The 19,185-nt window shown below is 41.5% G+C and overlaps 1 protein-coding gene across 5 annotated transcripts in view; it reads right to left on the bottom strand.

The window, feature by feature from the left end:
• Nucleotides 1-19,185, bottom strand: part of RBMS3 (RNA binding motif, single stranded interacting protein 3) — a 343,935-nt gene that overhangs the window by 254,187 nt on the left and 70,563 nt on the right. For all 5 annotated transcript variants that reach the window (XM_009882163.1, XM_009882167.1, XM_009882166.1 and 2 more), the window contains exon 3: nucleotides 259-350. In XM_009882163.1, the coding sequence (XP_009880465.1) occupies nucleotides 259-350 (92 nt within the window). The remainder of the gene's footprint in view (nucleotides 1-258; nucleotides 351-19,185) is intronic.

Here is a 19,185-nt window from a genome sequence, read left to right as displayed (position 1 = left end):
TCTGCCACTCCATCACTCTCGATCGTACAACCCACTCCAAAGAGAGGGGCAAAGAGTACCAGAGCAGAAACCATCGCATGAGATACAGCTCTCAAGAACACAGACAAACCATAGGATGACTAAGGCACTGGGGCCAAAGGACGAAAAAAACATTGGACTAAGCAATCCAAAACCTTAAAAAAAAACAGGAGGAAAGAAAACTCTTGGAAATGTAACCCAACAGCTCAGATAATCCTGTAATAACACAGTCGCTCTTACCTTTGCCATCTGCGCCTGCACGCCATTTGCTTTGAGAGATGCTACTGCTTTCTGTGCTGCCGCCGGACTGTCAAAATCTACAAAACCGTAACCTGAAAAATAAACAGACACATAGAGATTTTCATTATTATGCATGTGTATGCGCATAGATAAAGATTTTATTTTTATAAAGAAGGAAACCTTTCCCTGCACTGCCACCACCATCAGCCATCGTACTTTTATTTCCCACACCTTTCCTCCTAAACCTAGGGGAAATGCAATGACCTGAAGCTTTCAAGTACAGGATGGTGTGCAGCATGGAGAAAGAAGGCAGCTCTTTATTTGCCCTAGCAGATAGAAGGTCCCTGGCAGCAGGAGGGCAGCTGCTCCCAGGGCTCTGGTGCCCCAACTCTTCCATAAGAGGAGGCAGCAGTACAGAACTCCCTGATACACAAAGCTACAGCTTGCAATGGCTGGTTTCATGAGAAAACACCACCCTTTCCCCATCCCTTGAACCCACAGGAGGTTTAAACTTCAGAAGAGAACAGTGGGTCTCTACAGCAGGCTGGGGCCATCTGCGTAGGAGCAGGGAGGACAGTTTTTCAGCAGGTGGAAGCAATTAAGAGAGAAATTGCAACCTGCACTCTACAAGTGACTGCCAGATAGCTCTAGAAGATGGTAAGATAATAAAGTCAAAGCCTGGTTAAACCACATCCCTTTCATCTCTCTGCCCTCTCTGCTGGAACAAGGGCCAGGTCCCTACCAGGAACTGCTTCAGGGTATCATCTGAACAGCAGCTTAGTGACGTTAGATCTTTGGGATTGGCAAGGGATAATCATCTGCTTTTAAGTGGCTTTCCTACTCCCAGTATTTGCATTAGTTTAGTTTATTAATCAGCCAGTCACTTCCTATCGTCTTCCATTTTTTCTTCCTTTAACCAGCAAGACTGGTATGTTCAGGCAAGAACAATGCTGTTAAGCCCCTACTGGATATCAACAACTCTGCAAGTACGTTTCTTTTCCTTAAGACACAAAGGAGGGCAAAGAAGACAAGAAATGGACTTTTCACAACTTCTAAGCACTTAGCTATCTCTGATCTTCAACAGCATTCAAACATCTTGCTCATAAAGATTTCAACAGAGTTAGGAAGATTTAAAAATCTCGCCAAGCACCTATTTAGGCAGCTGCATCTATTTCACAATCCATCCAGGGAATCCTCTGAAAACCCCAGCCTGTATCTTATTAAGCAATTACAGTGCAGGTAGGCACGTGCTGCTCAGACAAGCTGTGGCCAGGGGCCACCTCTTTGGCATCTCCCTGGGAAGCCATACGGACGAAACCAAACTGCCCGAAAGCTTTAATAATATTAGCACAAGCATATTTATAGCATAGCAGCTCCTTTGCAGACATCTCCATTTACTAGGTCAATACACATCATACAGGAGGCAACCACAGATATGCTTTCCTGCCATATCCATTTTTATGTCTTTTGCCAGCCTTTCTTCCTGCTCCTGGGAGGCCTTATTTGCCTTCCTCTCTGCACCAAATCTAGGTATAAGACTGCGTGCTTGTGATCACCTTGCCCCCCAAGTTATAAACAACTCTTTAGTATTATTTTGGCATGTATGCGTTACTCGATGCAGGGATTAGTCCAATGATGAAAGAATTCTGTCCGCATGGACTTTTTTGTTTTCTTGGCTTAAATCTCATTCGCTAAGTTTTAAGCAAATGAAAAAGAAATCAGAAAAAGGAGAAACAACCAAAATTGTTACAGAAACTGCTGACTTACTTAAAGAGTATGAAAAGCACTATTTTGATAACAAAGTCAGGATCTGAACTTTTCTGTCCTTTTTTTCCCTCAGTTTTCTGGGTTTTGGGGGTTTGAGTGAATTTTTTGGTAGAGCATTACTACAAATTGAGGGAAAGCCTCGAACAACTGTCCACTGGGACAGCAGATCTAATAAACACCACCATGAGGAAGTACACGGGAGTTTGGTCAACTTGGGGAGGTGTAGGGTATTTTACCGGCTCAGATTCCCCTTTTTATTGCTACTGAGCATGCCATTTTATATCGGTTCACTCTACATCGCATTTTGCTTTGCAGTGTTACCCAAGCTCTCCCTTGACTGCAGAGCGGCAGTGAAGCTGATGCTGCTTTGAACCAAAAAACCTGCTGAAGAGAGCAAGAGTCCTCCCTGGATTTCTCCAATGCCTTTGCCCTTTGGGAGAGCAGCTTCTGGGAGGAAGGAGGAGATAGAATTAGATGCAGCTTCCATCTTGCTAAATGAGAGATCCTGACAAGAAGGCAGAGCTGCCAAATGGGAAACCTGAAATGCCTTGGGAAGTCATGGGATGGCTTGGATGAAACACAGAACAAATTATTTTTTAGGATAGCAAGGTGCTTTTCTCAGGAGACTAAATTTCTTTTTATTTCTCACCACGTTCATGCCCAAAATCTACGAGGTGAAAGAGCAAAAATAAGTTTTAACATTGGCATTAAAAACAGGTAATACAGTTAGATTTTTATATTTATCATTGGTGTACAGAGCAGGATTCACGTATGCAGTAGTAAAAAGGAAATGATTTTTAATATGATTTTCTAGACAGCACGGTAAGTGTTCACATCTAAGTTGGTACTGCTTGTAAACATAAACTGGAATGTGTAAGAATTTTGTGTTATAGAGATGACGTACATCTAACATAGTGATGACATATATCTAACATAGTGAATTATTGAAAATTAACATCAGTCCATAATATTTAAGGCCATGAGTACCTTCTAAACATTTATTCAATGGGCACAAGTGGCTAAATAACAAGTGAGAGTCTTGAGACAAAAAAAACCTTGCATCTTTAGCTGCCCATTATGCATTCTAGTTTTACTACTCCCAGCCTCACTGCAAAGCTGTTCTTTTTCCTTCCCTCAAGTTCATTTGCGTTCCCAGTATCTTTTTCTAGCTCTCCCCCCTCCCGACACATCTCTCCACCACACACAGAACATCAGGACAAAATCACTCCGTGGCTGAAAACCCGTCCAAAGAACATCAATCTGCCGTAAGGGAGGCCAAGTTCCCAGGCTGTTTCAGCATTCAAGTATCCTTACAAGAACTCTGCAATGCTATATAACAGAAAACCAGGCACGCTGCCTTTTTGTACAGTTTACGTTCTTCCACGTAGATGTTTATAGCCTATGTTGGTGACCAACACTAACATATTTCATTTGTTTATAATCTCACTTCATTTTTGGGGGGTCTGGAGCACTAACAAAGTAGCCCTGGCTTTTTTGTTTGGGTTTTGGGGGGTCTTGTTTGTTTTGGTTTGTTTTATATACTTTTCAGGGTAGATCAAATTTAGTCCCCACAGAAGCTAAAGAGGGGTCTTGGGACATCCCCTCCAGCTCTCCCCGTAGCATAAATGAATCCCCAAACTCCCTGTACTGAGAGTCCTTCCCTCCTACCCAGGCTATGGCTGTGCTCCCCTCCGGCCCCACCGGCAGAGCCGGGGCTGCCCCTGGCAGGGACAGCACGGGCAGCTTTGGCTGCTCCGGCACCCATCCCTGCTCACATAGCTATTCCCTGGCTCTTCCTGGGAAAAGGCAGATGGCCGGCTGGAAGCATCCCCCGGGAGGGATTCAGACCAGGGTCTGCCAATCGGACGCTGCTGCTCTAAGAAAACGTCTACATTTTTTTTTCTTCTTTTAAAAACAAGCACAAGCCCCACCAGCCCCACCCTCTGCTAGCCTCAAATTCCATAGCTTTTTTTTTTTTCCTTCTTATTTTTTGTGTGTGGACTGCCTCGTAAACATTCTGGTCAATGGATTATTTTTATTTTTGTCCCCCAGTTTTTGTGCAGAACATCATGAAAAATGCACTTGGAGTCTAAACCAGGACTTCAGACTCTGCTCGCAAGAATCCATCACCACCACAGGAAACCAAAACCAAAACTATTTCCCCTTTTTTTCATGAAGTATCCTGCCCTTTTCCTTTAAGAGCTCCAAACGCAAATAGGGAAAGCTGCGTTATCCCCTGCTCCTTTGAGAGACGGGAATTGAATTTATCACTAAATGAGCCCCTCAGCTCAAGTGTACTTACACCGAGGGTGACTTCAGCACTCCAATGCTACAAGTCTTGCAGGATTCCCAAGGTTTTCTTGTGGAATGACATATTACTAGTTTGTACGCGCAAATACACACACAAAAAACCCCAAGACAAGACTATCCAGATTAATCGTTAAACCTTTCCTCTAAGAAATAAAATGCCTGTAATTTTGTTTTGGCCTGACGCCATTAGAGCTAAATAATTAAATTTAAGGAATAAAACCAGTGTTTCTGTACCTGTGGGGGAAAGAAAACAGCTAAGCATCAGCAAGCACAAGTTTATAGCTAGCTGCAATAAGTGCTACCCAAATACACTGGCAGATACTAAACATCTCCGTCTCCTGTAACCTAAACGGCTGGGGGCCTCCCAGTCTCAGTTTCTCAGTTCCATAATTAAGCTTGGCAGCAGGTTCAAATGAATTAAAACTGAATGTCACTATTTCCTCAACAAATCCCTCATCCTTGTTTTTTCTTACTTGTCAGGAGAAGACCAGCAGAACAGCAATTAGTGGTAAGCAGTGCAGTGAAAAAGAACCAAGTATACACTAATTAGGTCACTCGCCAAACACATTCATTTCATTGGCAGATTTAATCAATGTTTTCCTGAAATGTCTTAAATCTCCTATGCTAATTTAAAGTTTTGTTATTGTTGTTACTTTAAACACAGATGGGATGCCTGGAGATTTTCAATTGCTTTCCGCAAATCCATTTCAAAATAACAACCCCTCATATAGTATATCATCAAAATTTAGGCACAGGTTTGAGGAAATGGCCTCTAATTTTACGCCAACATTTTTGTGCCTGCAAATACCTATGGGTGCAATTTTGTGGATTTAAGTAATTGCAGGTGTGTAGAGCTCTTAGACATCAAACTCCGAATTGCCCTGACTGATCGGGTACTTAAGAGTAATGCCAAATAATTTAAGGGACTGCCTGCCACTTGCAGTTCCCGCAATTATCGCCAAGTGCCGGAGCGGTGGCACACCGTGAAGACCCGTTCCCACCGGGGCACGTGGGCTTCACAGTCTGCCCCCGGGGAGCTCCACTCCCGTAGTGACAGGAACGAGGGCCTGGCTGCCTTTTCGGAGAATTGAGCCAGCTCCTTTGCCGCTGCAGAAAGCGGCATTCGTTACCAGAAGAGAATGGGAACAGAGGTTTCAGGGAACCCTGGAAGTTCAGTCCCCCAATTAGTACTGCCAGCTCACACACTCACAGCGCTTTTTCGCACGGAAGACTTACTTTGTCAGCAGACGTCATTGCTGACGCCATCGGACCTTTCCTGTCATTGCTGCGGAACTAATCCGCACTCACGCCAGCCCGGCTCTGCCCTGACCGCATGTCCCCAGGTCCTCACAGCGGCTCCCTCCTTCCTGCTGGCGCTGCCCCCTGAACCGGCTCGCCCACAGCCCCATGACCACCAAGGGGTGTGAAGGGGCTACTGTGCAGCCAGCCATAGCTCTGCACCCATCCCAGCTCTGTCCCAATGACCCAGGTGAAAATAAAATTAAAAAAAAAAAAAAAAGAGCAGGAGAAGTGTTCTTTCCCAGAAGTGAGGAGCTGAGCACCTTGGCATGCCAAGTAACAGGTGATAAGACAAGAGGAAATAGCCTCAAGTCAACATCCCTGGAGGTATTTAAAAGACATGTAGATGTGGCACTTAGGGACATGGTTTAGTGGTGGTTTTGGCAGTGTTAGGTTAATGGTTGGACTCTATGATCTTGAAGTTCCCTCCCAACCTAGATGATTCTATGATTCTATGAAAGGCAGCAACCTCCAGCAGGGGGCTGAGAAAGGAGAAGCCATGATGAACCAGGGAGGGTAAGCTGGGGCTGGTGAACTCAGCCCCTGCCACAAGGCCAAACATCCCATCTGAACACTGACCAGGTGCCGCTTTAAATCACTTGAATTCAAGTGAGCTAGTACTCTGCATTTTGCAACGACACACACACACACGCAGAGAAAGGAGCTATGATAGCTGGTGCACCCAGTCAGGAGACTGACATGAACTCTGTATATTAATTGAACTAACATGCCCACATAACTAATTTATTTAAAAAAAAAAAAAAAAAAGCATTTAAATATACCGATTGGGAGCTCATACATACCGGGGAGCTCTTCCAGTTCCACTGAAGTCAACAAACTCACTTCATCAAAACTTTCAATGCTTTGTTTCTGTACGCTAACAATTTTGCATCAATAGGAGAACACATTGTGCCTGACAGACAGGAGATGCTGACTGACGGCTGTCCCACACAACCTCCATTCCTGCAGGTCCCTCTACGGAGGGGCTCCACCTCTGCCATTCTCCCACCTTGCAGTGTTTGACTTTGGCACAATGACTTTGTTTGGCAACATAAAATTTATGTTAATTTGCCATAAAATTACATAATAGTGGAGAATTTTCTGTTTCAAGATAAACTCAAATTTGCTTATGTGTAATTACAACAATTTTTTTATACCTAAAACTGTGTGTCTAGACCTGATGTACCAGACAACTTGGAACTCTGCTTCCCACAGGGATACATCATCTCTTTCACACAAGGAAGTTCCCAGTCCTTGTTTCTGACCATCTAGAATTCAATATATCAGATCTGAAATCCCGAAGACCCAAGACTGATCCTATCATTCACGTTGGGTCTTCAAGAGGTGTAGGCAGTTTGCATAAAAAGGAGGATACAGTCCTCTTAAGACAATGTTTGCTTTTTTCATTAGTGTTTTTGTTAACGTTGCTCAGAATTCAGAAATTCAAAATCTCTCCCAAAAGGGGCTGTGATGAGGGAGAGGAATATCAGCCTCAGGAAGAGGCAGCAGTCAAAACTACTTGTTGAATTGGGAAACTGTTAAATAAAATACATGTATCACAAATATTTTTTTTTTTTTAACTTTATCTTCTCACCTCCAGACATGTCTGTATACATAGATGTATATATTTGAAGACACCAGCACAAAGTTTTTACACAAACACCAATATATATATATACAACTAAGGAAATATATAATAATCAGTGAGGCATTTCTCCTTCATACTTAGATGAAAACACTTGAATTTCTTGAGAACCTAAGCCAATTTAAGTTGTAAAGTTCACTTTTGCACAGTACTTAGTTAGAGTGTCTCTTAAAAGGCAATATTCATTCTGACAATCAGGTAGTCCACAAAAAAAGTGATTATCCAGTAATTTGCTATGCAATTTTCAGACATTGTTTTATGCTCAGATAAAGAATCAAATCAAAGACTTATAAGCCTTGGAAAACTAGAGTTAGCAAGCAAAGAGGTTGAAACAGCCTCGAACACAAAGTTATTGAAAACAGTTTTTCCTTCCATTGTTCAAATTGTGTTAAAATATTCCTACAGCTCCAAATGCTCAGCATAATAGTAAAATAGTCTACATTATTACTATTTTTAAACCCCCGCTTTATAAAAATGTTCTCAGTGGCTAGAAAGTGGTGAATCATCACCTTTTAATTAAAACAGCTAATATATAGTTAGAAAAATAATTGGAAATGGAGAGTCTTAAATGCGAGAAAGAAAAGATAGTCCCTTCATTTTAGATCACTCCCCAGAGACACACCTACATTGTTAAGTATGCATATACAGCTGAATTTTTTTGTTTGCTTTAGCTTGATATGGAAATATGGCACAAAACTGTCACTTTGATTATGTTCCTGCAGTGATTTCTTTTACCTTCTGCAATCTTTCAATCCCCTTTATAACAACAGAACCGGAAAAACAGCACCGTAGGTAACTAACACAAAATTCTTAGACATATGTTTGCAAACACATTCTTAATTTGAACATTCAATGACTTTGATATAAGCAGAGTGTATATGAATGCCGGTTATTATTACTTGCACAACTAATTAATGGTAATTATTTACATGCAAAACTGAACTATGGAACTCGTGAAGTTCCTTTCTTTTGTTTTAAAATGTTACTAAATCAAAAGATTTTTGTAATCTCCAATAAGTAAAGGTAACAGTACAAAGAAACATCTAAAATTTTGGTATGTGTGAAAGAAGTACTTATTTAATAAATAACTATATGTATATGCATATGTATGCATATTCTTCTGGAAAGTAATCCTTCCGAAAATATACTCTCTAAAAGAACAGAAGCAGACCTCAAAACTGACAAAAGCTCTTTGTGAAATATGGTTGCAATAACAACGGCCAGGGGGAGAGGGGTGAGCAGTACAAATTTAGCATATATACCTATCAAGAAAATGATACTGCACTTGACTGCCCTCCCTCATCATGTACACTGCGTTCCTGACAATTCAGAACCACGAAGACTGGCAAACTGGAGAAAATTCTGGAAAGAGCACAGATATAGCCATAAAAATCCAGATTTTGCAAATGGCAGAACACTATTTGATTGTCCCTAACAGTACGCCAAGTGTTTGGGGCCTAAAAAGTGAACCTAGATGTGAATGTGAGTGAGTACCTGTGGGCAACTAAATCGCATCACATGACCAGCATAAACACTGAGTCATAAGACTTTGTGAGGACTTGTCAAAGAACGAAAATGTTGGTGAAAAGAAACCAAGAGGGAGGCTGAGAAATATTTCCTGGTATTCTGCAAACAGCGTGAACTTGGATTAATCATACAAAGCAAATGATGGAAAACTCATTGCTCAAGTTACTAAATATGGACCGAATAAAGAAGAGAACATATTGTAAATCTTGCAGTGGCAGAAGGACAAGAGATAAACACACTTTTCCATCTTTAACTTTTGAAGTTACTCTCTCTGCAAGTCCCATTGATTCACTGTCAAAATCCAAAATTAAGTTTAACTCTATTTTTAAATACAGGGATAGCTCACGTCTACAATTTCCATACAAACCAAGGCATGATTTCATAGTACAGTTATTTAGTACCATAACATTTTTTATGGGTGTATTAGTTATATAATGTAATCATTAAGATTATCTTTACTAGATTTGTTTAGCATAAGATGTTCATTGTGGCTCTGCAGTTGAGCTAAATTTCACACTTGAAGCAGTGATTGAAGAAAGCAGAATGTTCTCCCAAAAAACAAGTACTCCAAGAGCAGTGCTTGGTTACATATTTACATAGAAGGGAGGGAAGGATACAATAGCAGTTTCTTCCCTTGACTGAAGAAATACTTGGTGACTCACAAGTGACAATATTTTGCAATACCCAGAACAAAATAGCCAGAACTTGCAGCTTCAGATTAAGATCTCCCACTTTCAGATGCAGAGTTACAGTATCAATTAATACCATCACTGAATAACTAGAAAGGAACCTCACACCCAAAACTGAAAAAGTGTCCACTTTTTAAACAACTATTTTTCATATTCACTTTCCTCTCTGATTACAGCGACGTCCAGATGCTTAAGTTCCAAAATACCACAAGAAAGACTATTTTCTTGGTATTTCCAGCCAGCAGGAAACACTGACACTCTCATGAGAAAGTCTGTTCTTCTGAGGTTTCATGCTCAGTTATGCAGACTCCAGAGCTTTACTTAGCTTGGATAATGTTTGGGTAAGATACGAAACCAAACCTCTTGAGATTTGTCCATCACTTATTTTAGAGCTGAGCAACTTGAGTAAAAAACCTGGTGTACAGAAACAGTTTAGAAAAAAAAAAACAAAAAAAACCCCAACATTCAGCTGTTATCTCCAAAAGCTCCCAGTGCCTGCGTAGACTGATTTTCTCTTCTAAATACTGGGCCTCAGTTTACCCAAAGCTAGGCAAGTTATCCACCAGCTGTACACCAATCCAGCATATAATCTAAGAAGCTATGAGACCAACTCCAGCGCTCCCATGGACCACAGAATCACAGAATCACAGAATGGTCAGGGTTGGAAGGGACCTCTGGAGATCATCTAGTCCAACCCCCCCACCAGAGCAGGGTCACCTACAACAGGTTGCACAGGACGGCATCCAGGAGGGTTTTGAATGTCTGCAGAGTGGGAGACTCCACAACCTCTCTGGGCAGCCTGTTCCAGTGCTCCACTACCCTCAAAGTAAAGAAGTTCCTCCTCATGTTAAGATGGAACTTCCTATGTTCAAGCTTGTGCCCGTTACCCCTCGTCCTATCACTGGGCACCACTGGAAAAAGACTGCTCCCATCAGTTAGACCAGTTAGAAACCAATGTTAATATTGTCATGCTAAGCACTTTCAGGCATGGTATCCTGCCCAGCACTCTAGCAGGCATTTATGGACAGACATGGAAAACACAGAACATCAATGGGAGCTCTGCTTTCAGTGTATGGCACCTATGGAGGACAGCAATGAAATATCAGGGGAAAAAATGAAGTCCTTCAGCAGTTAACTCTTCCAGCATTAGGTTTAAACAATGATACTATTCTAGGAGGCAAAGGAGGATGTTGTGTATCACCCAGTCCTCTTTGTCAGTTATGAAATATTCCATTCTCTTCCTTCCAACACTGGATTGCTCAGCAATCATAACATTAAGTAACTGCAAATACTTGTGAGTAGGAAGAAACAATCTGACAAGAGAAGATGCACTTGGTGATCACACTGTGATTACTGTACTTTATTAAAAATAATTTTCATTTCAGTATGTTTTGACAAGAAAATAGAAAGCATCTTGTGCAGGCTTCAGGAAATATTAAAATAACCCAAGGTGATGAACACGTTATTATGCAGCCTGTTCCAGAGGGAGGATGCTCAAGTACTGAAATGGTTTTCATTTCAAATACACATTCATTTTCGAGACACCACACTTGAAAAATTGGACTGTATATTTGTCATACAGTAAGCAGTGATAAAGAGCACGGCAATTTATGTTCCTTATGCAAACCACTTGTAATTCAGAAAACAACTATAGTTTCTAAAAGGCAGCAAAGTGATAGCACTTTCCCAAGAAGTGAAATGTTTTTTTCATGCCAGTTGGCCAATTCTGGCATGTCAACCTTTGCTATGATAAACATTTTGGATAACATGCAAAGAGCTCCTATTCCAACCCATCAACACTCATGATGTCTTGGAGCTTTAGGCAGAGATGAGCAATACCTTCTGAATATTTCATGATTCTGATACTAAGAAAAGGATCCTGATACCACCATCACCATAATGCTAAAATACCAATGACCTTTTGAGCAAGAGGGTAGTACGCTTTCAATAAATGGTTGGTGGTCACAACCAATGTTACCCCTGTGGTACGGAGGGGAAACACAGCCGGCATGGGCAGCACAGAGCAGGATAAGCCACAACACAGGTCAGAACAAAACTCATGTTAAAGATACCGTGCAGATTCAGTGCCCAATGATTTTGGTCTTACACGGTATTTCAGACAAACAGAATTTAAGTATCCCCACAGAGTTATAGCTATATTGCCTATCACTGTTTATAGGGTGTTCTTTTTCTATCACAATAGATCCTTTTGTGGTTAAATACCAGATGCACCTTCTGAGCCTCTCGTCATATATCTACAACATTTATCTGTAGCCTGAAGTTCAAAAGTGCTATTATTATGGTACCCCAGAAACGGCTATTAGTTTTCCAGGATGAAATAAATAAATAAATAAATAAAAGAACGGAGAAGAAATCACATCAGAAAATCTCTTTTCAAGTTCTCCAATCCATTTTTCAGATTTGAGATAGTTCTACAATCTACATAAGTGGAAGATGCAGTTAAAGTGGTTGAAATGGTGGTTTTTAATCTAATCTGAATTTCTGAGCCTGTAGAACTTTTCCTATCATTACAAATCACGTACCTCAAATATATGAAAAAGAATCAAGTGAATAATAGAATGTTTTAATCTTGGCTGAACACCATTCTTGCTCTTTCTTTCTTCTTTCTATCTTCTTTCTTTCTTTTTTTCTCCTTTCTTCTTTCTTTCTATGTTTCTTTCTGTGATTTAAGGTAGGTATTTAGTGTTATTTTGACTGTCAGTACATGGCAGTCACACACCACAAAGATATGATGAAGAATGCTATCTGGAGGCCCTACTGAAGCCACCTGGATGATGACTGTGAGGCATCTGGAGGTCAAACCAGCAGAAGGACAATTCCCTGTGCACAAATGCCAACGTGTAGGAAGCTTCTTGCACACTGAAATTCATGTCCACAACAAGCCTTCATACAGCTTGTAGACAGTGAAGGCACAAATAATGGAATAAGCATCTGGAATAAGCATCCCAGGTCTTTATGGAAAGTGGATGACTATAACCCTACACTAGATGACCACATGGGGTCACACCAGTGACTCACATAATTTCTCTAATATTACTCTTTACCTACTGGAAGGATGTCACCTGATACATCCTTGTACCATATTTGTTGCCTTCGCAGCTGTGCCAATTTTTTGCTTGGACACTTACAAGATCATCTAACACTTCTGTCATTCTTTTGCTTTATTCACTATAGATAAGCTTCCAACTTCCCACACAGAGTTTTTCCTATTATTTCTTAAGTAGGCAATTTTACTATGGGATTTGTTCCCTTTCTCACAATCCAGTCTTCAGAATCATCTAATTACCTTTCTGTGTAATTGCCTAATGCTTCCCAACTTTGTGTAACAAGCAGGTATCGAGGGAGTTTTGGTAGCAATATCATTAAAGATGAGATGGGAAATCTGGTCTTTGAAAGAGAGAGGTAGGTGGGTGTTGCCAATCATGCTGACTGACATGTCCAAGATCATAATAATATCAGCAAGGAGCTACATCAGTACTGACTATCCTCAGTAGCTCTTCCTAAATATTCAGGCACCTTCTGATAGTAAAAAGCATTTTGTTTAGGGTCACTGGAGGTCTTTAAGGGTTTGACTAAAGAGCAAACTCATTGACATATATTGCCTGGGAAAGGCCAAATACACAACAGAGAACAACTTTCAGCCTGTGAAGCCAGTTTAGAGAAAGGTATCCATTTCAATGCTTAATAATAGAAGATAAATGGGAGGGAAGGGGAATTTATGTGCCAAAATAGTCTTTTTAAAAACGACAGTGAGGACCATTCAGATATGATTATTCTCTTATTTACAAGGTATATTTTATTTTTTAAAATCCCAGAATTTTTATGAAATTATACAGCACATGACTGAGAGATGCCCAAGTCTGTAGTAGGATCTGAGTCTGTTTGCAGAATGGTTCTGTATCAGCTTAGTCCATCAAATAAACCAAAACGAAAGAGAGAGCAGGGAGGAGTTTTGCCAGGACACACAAACCCAGCAAACATATTTGTCTAGGAAGCCAAAACGCCTATAAAGAGAAAAAGACATTTTAAATGCCCAGCAGCATCCTCATACACCGTATAGAAGAAATCAAGAACCAGCAATCTAAAACTATTTTTCAGTGTTTCAAGAAACAGTGTTGAATCTCACACACGTGTGTGCGTAGGTTCTGGGTCAGTCACTTGGCCTACGTTCGCTATAGCAGGCAGGACAGCTAATAGTCAAAGGGACTGCAGAGCATCTCTTACGCAGACGCCAAATACATGTTGGTGTTGTCAATGCGGAGATGTGTAAATGTTTTGAGACTGAATGTCTGCTTCCTGTCAACAGCAAGAATTAGCCAGACGAATATCCTGCACGCACGGTTCTGCTTTCTTAGAGTATAAATATTGTATGACAAAATTTGCAGGCTGCTTGTTTTATCCCTGGCCTGTTGCTCTCAAAGCTGTTTTTGTGACCAAATGCAACGGATAGCAACTTCCCATACCCCCACCAGACCGTGGAAGCAGTGAGGTGTGTGGGGTGAAAGAAGATGAGGTACCAGTTGGCTGTAAAAATTAAGGGAAACACGCAGAGTTACTCAGGGCCCACAACCAACAGGGTGTCTGCAAAAGGCAACCCATCTCATTTCCATTATGCAGCGGTGGCAGCAGCTTGCTGCTCTACCGTTACACCTTCCTAGGCACAATTTTGTATTTCTGGGCAGACCTGGGACTCCTTCTTCCAGAGCTTCCATCAGCTGACATAGGCAGGTGGTGCATGAATCAGGAGATGGCATATCCACGTATTTCTGTATATAACGCCATCAGAAGATGCTATACTGGGTATTTCTATTACATCGAGATGATATTGTATTATATGACCATGACAGCAGGTATATTGGTTGCTGCTGAAGGGCAGGGGTGAGGGGGACATGGACCTGCTTACTATATCTGGCTGGGAAAGGAAAAAATAGTCCTCGTGTTCTTTCCCTTCAAGGTGGCAGGTGTCTAATTCTAGTAATCATTCCCCAGAGGTGCAGATTCCCTCATATGCTGGGCTTGGAGCCTTTGAAGGAAATGGGGATTGCCACTCCTATATCTAGTCAAGGGGTGCAACAGTCTTACCCTCCCTGGTGCTCTCTTCTGCGCTGGAAGACAATATGAGGTTCCAGCAACAGTGACGCAAGACTTTTGGGAAAGAGGAAATTTACCAGTCTTCCAGAAATCATACCATCCTGTTCTTTCATTTTATCATGGGGGTGGTTTTTTGCCTTTTTCCTCCCTGGATGGCTGGAACAAACATTGCACATCATAAAGAATTAGACTTTGTCTGCCTTTATCTCAAAACAAGCAGATGGGGCAGATGAACGACCTCATGCAAAACATGATGGTGTGAGATGATGGGAGACAGACTACGGTATTAGGCAGCCCTTCCCTACCTTAGTCTACATTGCAACTACATCTAACTTGGCATGCCCACTTCACCTTCCTCTCGGGCGTTTTGTCACTTAGGAAATTTACATTTATTGCAACAAGGCATTTTTTTCCCAGATACTGAAAATGAAAATCCTTTTAAAAAAAAAACGCCCAGCAAATCATGTGATTCCAATGCTAATGCATACATGTGGCACAAGTGCATTGCACTTGTTTAACGGGCTAACCAACAGAATCAAGCTTCCCTCAGGAAAGTCAACATTTCAGTGTACGCTAGGAAAATTGAGAAAAAGTCAGCTTCCAACCAAAAAATAAACTCCACATTTAATAGCTTAAAATGAAGCCACTGAAGACTAAACATCTGGGCTTTTTGGATATCATCCCAGATACTGCGTGTAGCACCGAAGCTCTTCATCACTGTATCCTCTTAAGAATTTGAATAAAATCATTCCCCCAATATACTCTGTTTCTCTGCAGAACATCACAAAAAGCGCCTGTTGCAGTAAGATCCTGGGGCAAGGCCTGGTTTTTGCTACATGTGTGGAGAGCACGCAGAACCACAGCGCTTTGGTTTTCTTTGGGATCTCCAGGACTTCCCATAATACAAATCACCATTCTGCAGCAGTGGCAACAGCAACAACCCGCGGGGACCACAAAAGAAGTCAATTAGAGGGGGATTATCAGAAACACTCCAATGAATCAGCAGTACTTCTAGAAGTGCCACTGGAAGTCAATGGGATTTTCTGCTCCTGAAACACGACAGGCACATCCACACCACATCCATTAGAGACCTTTCCACCAGCACTGAACATGGTAGTACGCCTTCACGGCACAGAGCAGTGCATTAACAGTATGTTCCTCCCAGGATATTTCAGCCTGTTTCTCATCCAGTGTAAAAAGATCTAGCAGAACACCACCATGCCACCCATTTCAGTGCTAGTTTGGAGACGTCTCGTCAGTATAGCACTGCACTGTAGATGCTCAGGAGCTTTTGAAAACCCCAGTTCCTGCACAACCTGCTTTGAGATCTCCACTGTCCCCACCTATTACGCTTCACAGTCAGTACCAGCCATGCTTGTGGATGCAACCTGGGTTTACTGGGATTGCTGCACAAAATTCCGTAGCCGGTTCTGTGCAGGAGGTCAGATTAGATCAGCGCATACATTTAAACTCTGCGAATGGCTGAGAAAGTGCGTATGGAACATGGCCACTGGAAAGCAACTGAACCAGCACAACATTTCATAAGCCAGAGGCACATGGATTATAACTACAGCCAAACTACACAGTGCAAGAGAGCCACACAAAAGACAAAAAGCATTGGATAAGGCTGAAACAGAATTAGCCTTAATAGACAGTGCCTCCCTAGAGCTTTTATGCTCACAGCCAAGCAAAACGGTTCTGCGCAGGAAGACAAGAACTGCAGACTTCTGGCATGGCTCTTGAGACACAAACAGTATGAGAGACTTGTTCCCATAGTGGAACAAAGAAGTGAAGCAGACCCCCTTGAAACAAACAATTCCTGGCCATCGTACTACCCAAACAAGCACAAATAAAATTGAGGGTTTCATCTAAGGGTTTCACTTTATTTTTAATATTTTTATATATCTTATATATATATAAGATAAAGTAGAAAACTCCCCTTGAAACAAACAATTCCTGGCCATTGTACCACCCAAACAAGCACAAATAAAACTGAGGGCTTCATCTAAGTTTTCACTTTATTTTTATATATATAAGATAAAGTAGAAAATAATAATTTTAAAAGTTGCTAGCTTTTGGTTTTTTTAATTGACCTTCCTCTACTTCCTCTAGCAAATCACACACAACCATATTCTCCCCTTTTTTAGAGACATGTTAGTATTAGGAAGCTCTGTGGTAGGCTGTTCTTTCTGTTTCTTTTTTCCAGACAGCCTTGCCCATTTTCTTTCCAGCCCTGAGATGATCGCTCCTGTTCTTCAGTTTCCAGCTCCTCCTCTCCCTGCAGCTCTAAGGTGACTTAAAAAGAGAAAGACTCATGCATAGGCTAGGAAGATGTCTTGATTAATGACTTTTCCACTCCTGTAAGTCATTTCAAAGGAATCATTCTGTCCAGGGATGACAACAAGGAAGATGTTTCCATAAAACCCTGCGTGCTTCCAGCAAATACATAATCATACCAATGGAGGCAAGGAGAGAGTGAATACCTCACGCTCTGGCAATGCAATTCTTTTACTTTTCTGTTTGTTTGCTTTTTCTCCCTGCACTTTCTGTTTTTCCCATACTTCCTGCTATGTTTCAAATAGATGTTTCCTTTACTGCATTTTGTGTATTTGTGTCATTTTCTTCCATCATCTCCTCTTTCCCAGCCTGTTTTCTAGCCTCTTCAGCCCCCAATTTCCCTTGTCTGCTAATTTCGGCTGTTAAGATGGAAACAGTAGTTCTCAAAAAAAAAAAAAAAAAAAGGCAAAAACCACAAACCAGCTACTAGAGTTGAAAAAGGAAATCTACAGAGGCAACAGATATCTTAGGAGTCTAGTACAGAACATGAGGGCTTTGAAAAAAGGTGAAAAGTAAGCAGAAAGGTCTGTTTTGAAACAGTCGTGCAACAAAGGAACCAATTAGGGAAGAAATAAAGTGAAAACTAACCCGAATCTTTGTTTGGAATTGAAGCTTTTTTTCAGTTAAAAAAAAAAAAAAAGTTAATATACTATATCCATTATTTTTCTCGTCCAATATGTTTCTGTACTTACTGATTTTATCCAAAATTGGGAGTAGACTTGCCAAAATATCATGAGAGTCTTCCTACTAATGAGACTTTTAGACAGAGAAAATGCCAGAATTTCTAGATAAATCAGAAACAGAAAGTACGGTACTTAAATGGAAAATTTCTTTCATGAAAGAGTCCCGCCCTGTATCCCAAGCAAGACTAGGCCCATTAAGTGCTGTACTTATCTTTTTAACACTCCAACGTGTTAATCAACTTTGTCAGATTCAGTCTAGCTGCCTCAGGAGGGGCTTTGCTATCAACCCCCCTCAACACAAAGGACAGCTTGGTCCTAGCTGAAGGGCCAAGGGCACAGAACAAAGAAACTGAAACCTTATCTTTACGGATGCTGCAGTTTAGGGTTGCAGCACATTTCTAGGGCAGTGTGAGAAAGCCAATACTCTGCTGGTGTCACAGTCTTTGGTTGCCTGCTGCAACTTGCTTTACAGGCACTTGCTTCTGTCCCATAAACACAGCTAGAAAACACTCAAGATGGAATTGGGGCCTCAGAAAGTTTTTGAACATGCTTAAAGTAACTAATTTTTATCCAAGGAACATGTATTAGAAGATTAGTATTGTGCTTCTCAAAGTATGGTCGCTACGGGAGAAAACTTGTTCACCAGAGCACAGCTGAAGACAGCTCAGCCTCCAAACTTCAGCTCTGCCCAGCTTCAGGTAATGTTGACAAAATTTAGGAGGACGGGAACCCCAGGTTCCTCATGTGTCAGTGGAAATGGAGAGCAGCTCCTCCACAAGGCACTTCAGGGCATCAAAGTGAGATTCATTTGCTGAAACACCTTCTGAAGGCGATTCTCTCTGCAGGTAATATACAGAGTCTAGAGAAACCAGCTTTTAAACTGAGATATGTGTCTGTTTCTGAAACTGGGCAGGGTGAACATTTCGCTCTGCAAGTGTCACTATTCAGCCTTTATCAGGCTTACAGTGTGGGGCAAGAGCCAGCTCGTGGCATGTGCCAAAGGGAGAAGAAAGGAAGGGAAAGGAGGGCGAGACTCTCACGCTGGGATTGTACACAGAGGAAGGGACAGGGCAGTGAGGCACTCATGCACAGCATGGCATAGGTGGACAAGGAAAGAAAAAAAAAAAATCAGGGATACTTGCACATTGGATCTTAGTTGTAATAAGTAAAAACTAGGGCAATGCACCCATTTTTATCACAAGGCTCCGCTAATGAGAACACTGCTAATGAGAACACAACATGGACAAAAGCTTCTCTCAAAGCTTGTTCATTCAACACCAAACACTTCCCAGTCAAAATCCAGAAAGACTTCCTAATGGGGATTAGCTCATTTTCATTGTGAGCCAGGGGCCTTTGGAACAAAAATACCAAGTGTTTGGTCAGGAAAACTAATTTGGGCCAAATATTGTTCTCATTTACTCTTGGTCTTTCTTTCCCTCCCCTCTCTATTCTCTCCCAGTGATGATGAAGGGTACGACTGTCACCACTACTTCTTCCTGTTAGCACATAGGAAAGACTCAGGCAAGCGGCTCTTGCTCGATTCCATTCACTGCAGCTG

This window comes from Charadrius vociferus, unplaced genomic scaffold (genome assembly GCF_000708025.1).
Source record: "Charadrius vociferus isolate BGI_N301 unplaced genomic scaffold, ASM70802v2 scaffold303, whole genome shotgun sequence".
NCBI classification, from domain to species: Eukaryota; Metazoa; Chordata; class Aves; order Charadriiformes; family Charadriidae; genus Charadrius; species Charadrius vociferus.
Note: the sequence above shows the minus strand (reverse complement) of the source record. Positions and strands in the feature narration are given on the sequence as shown.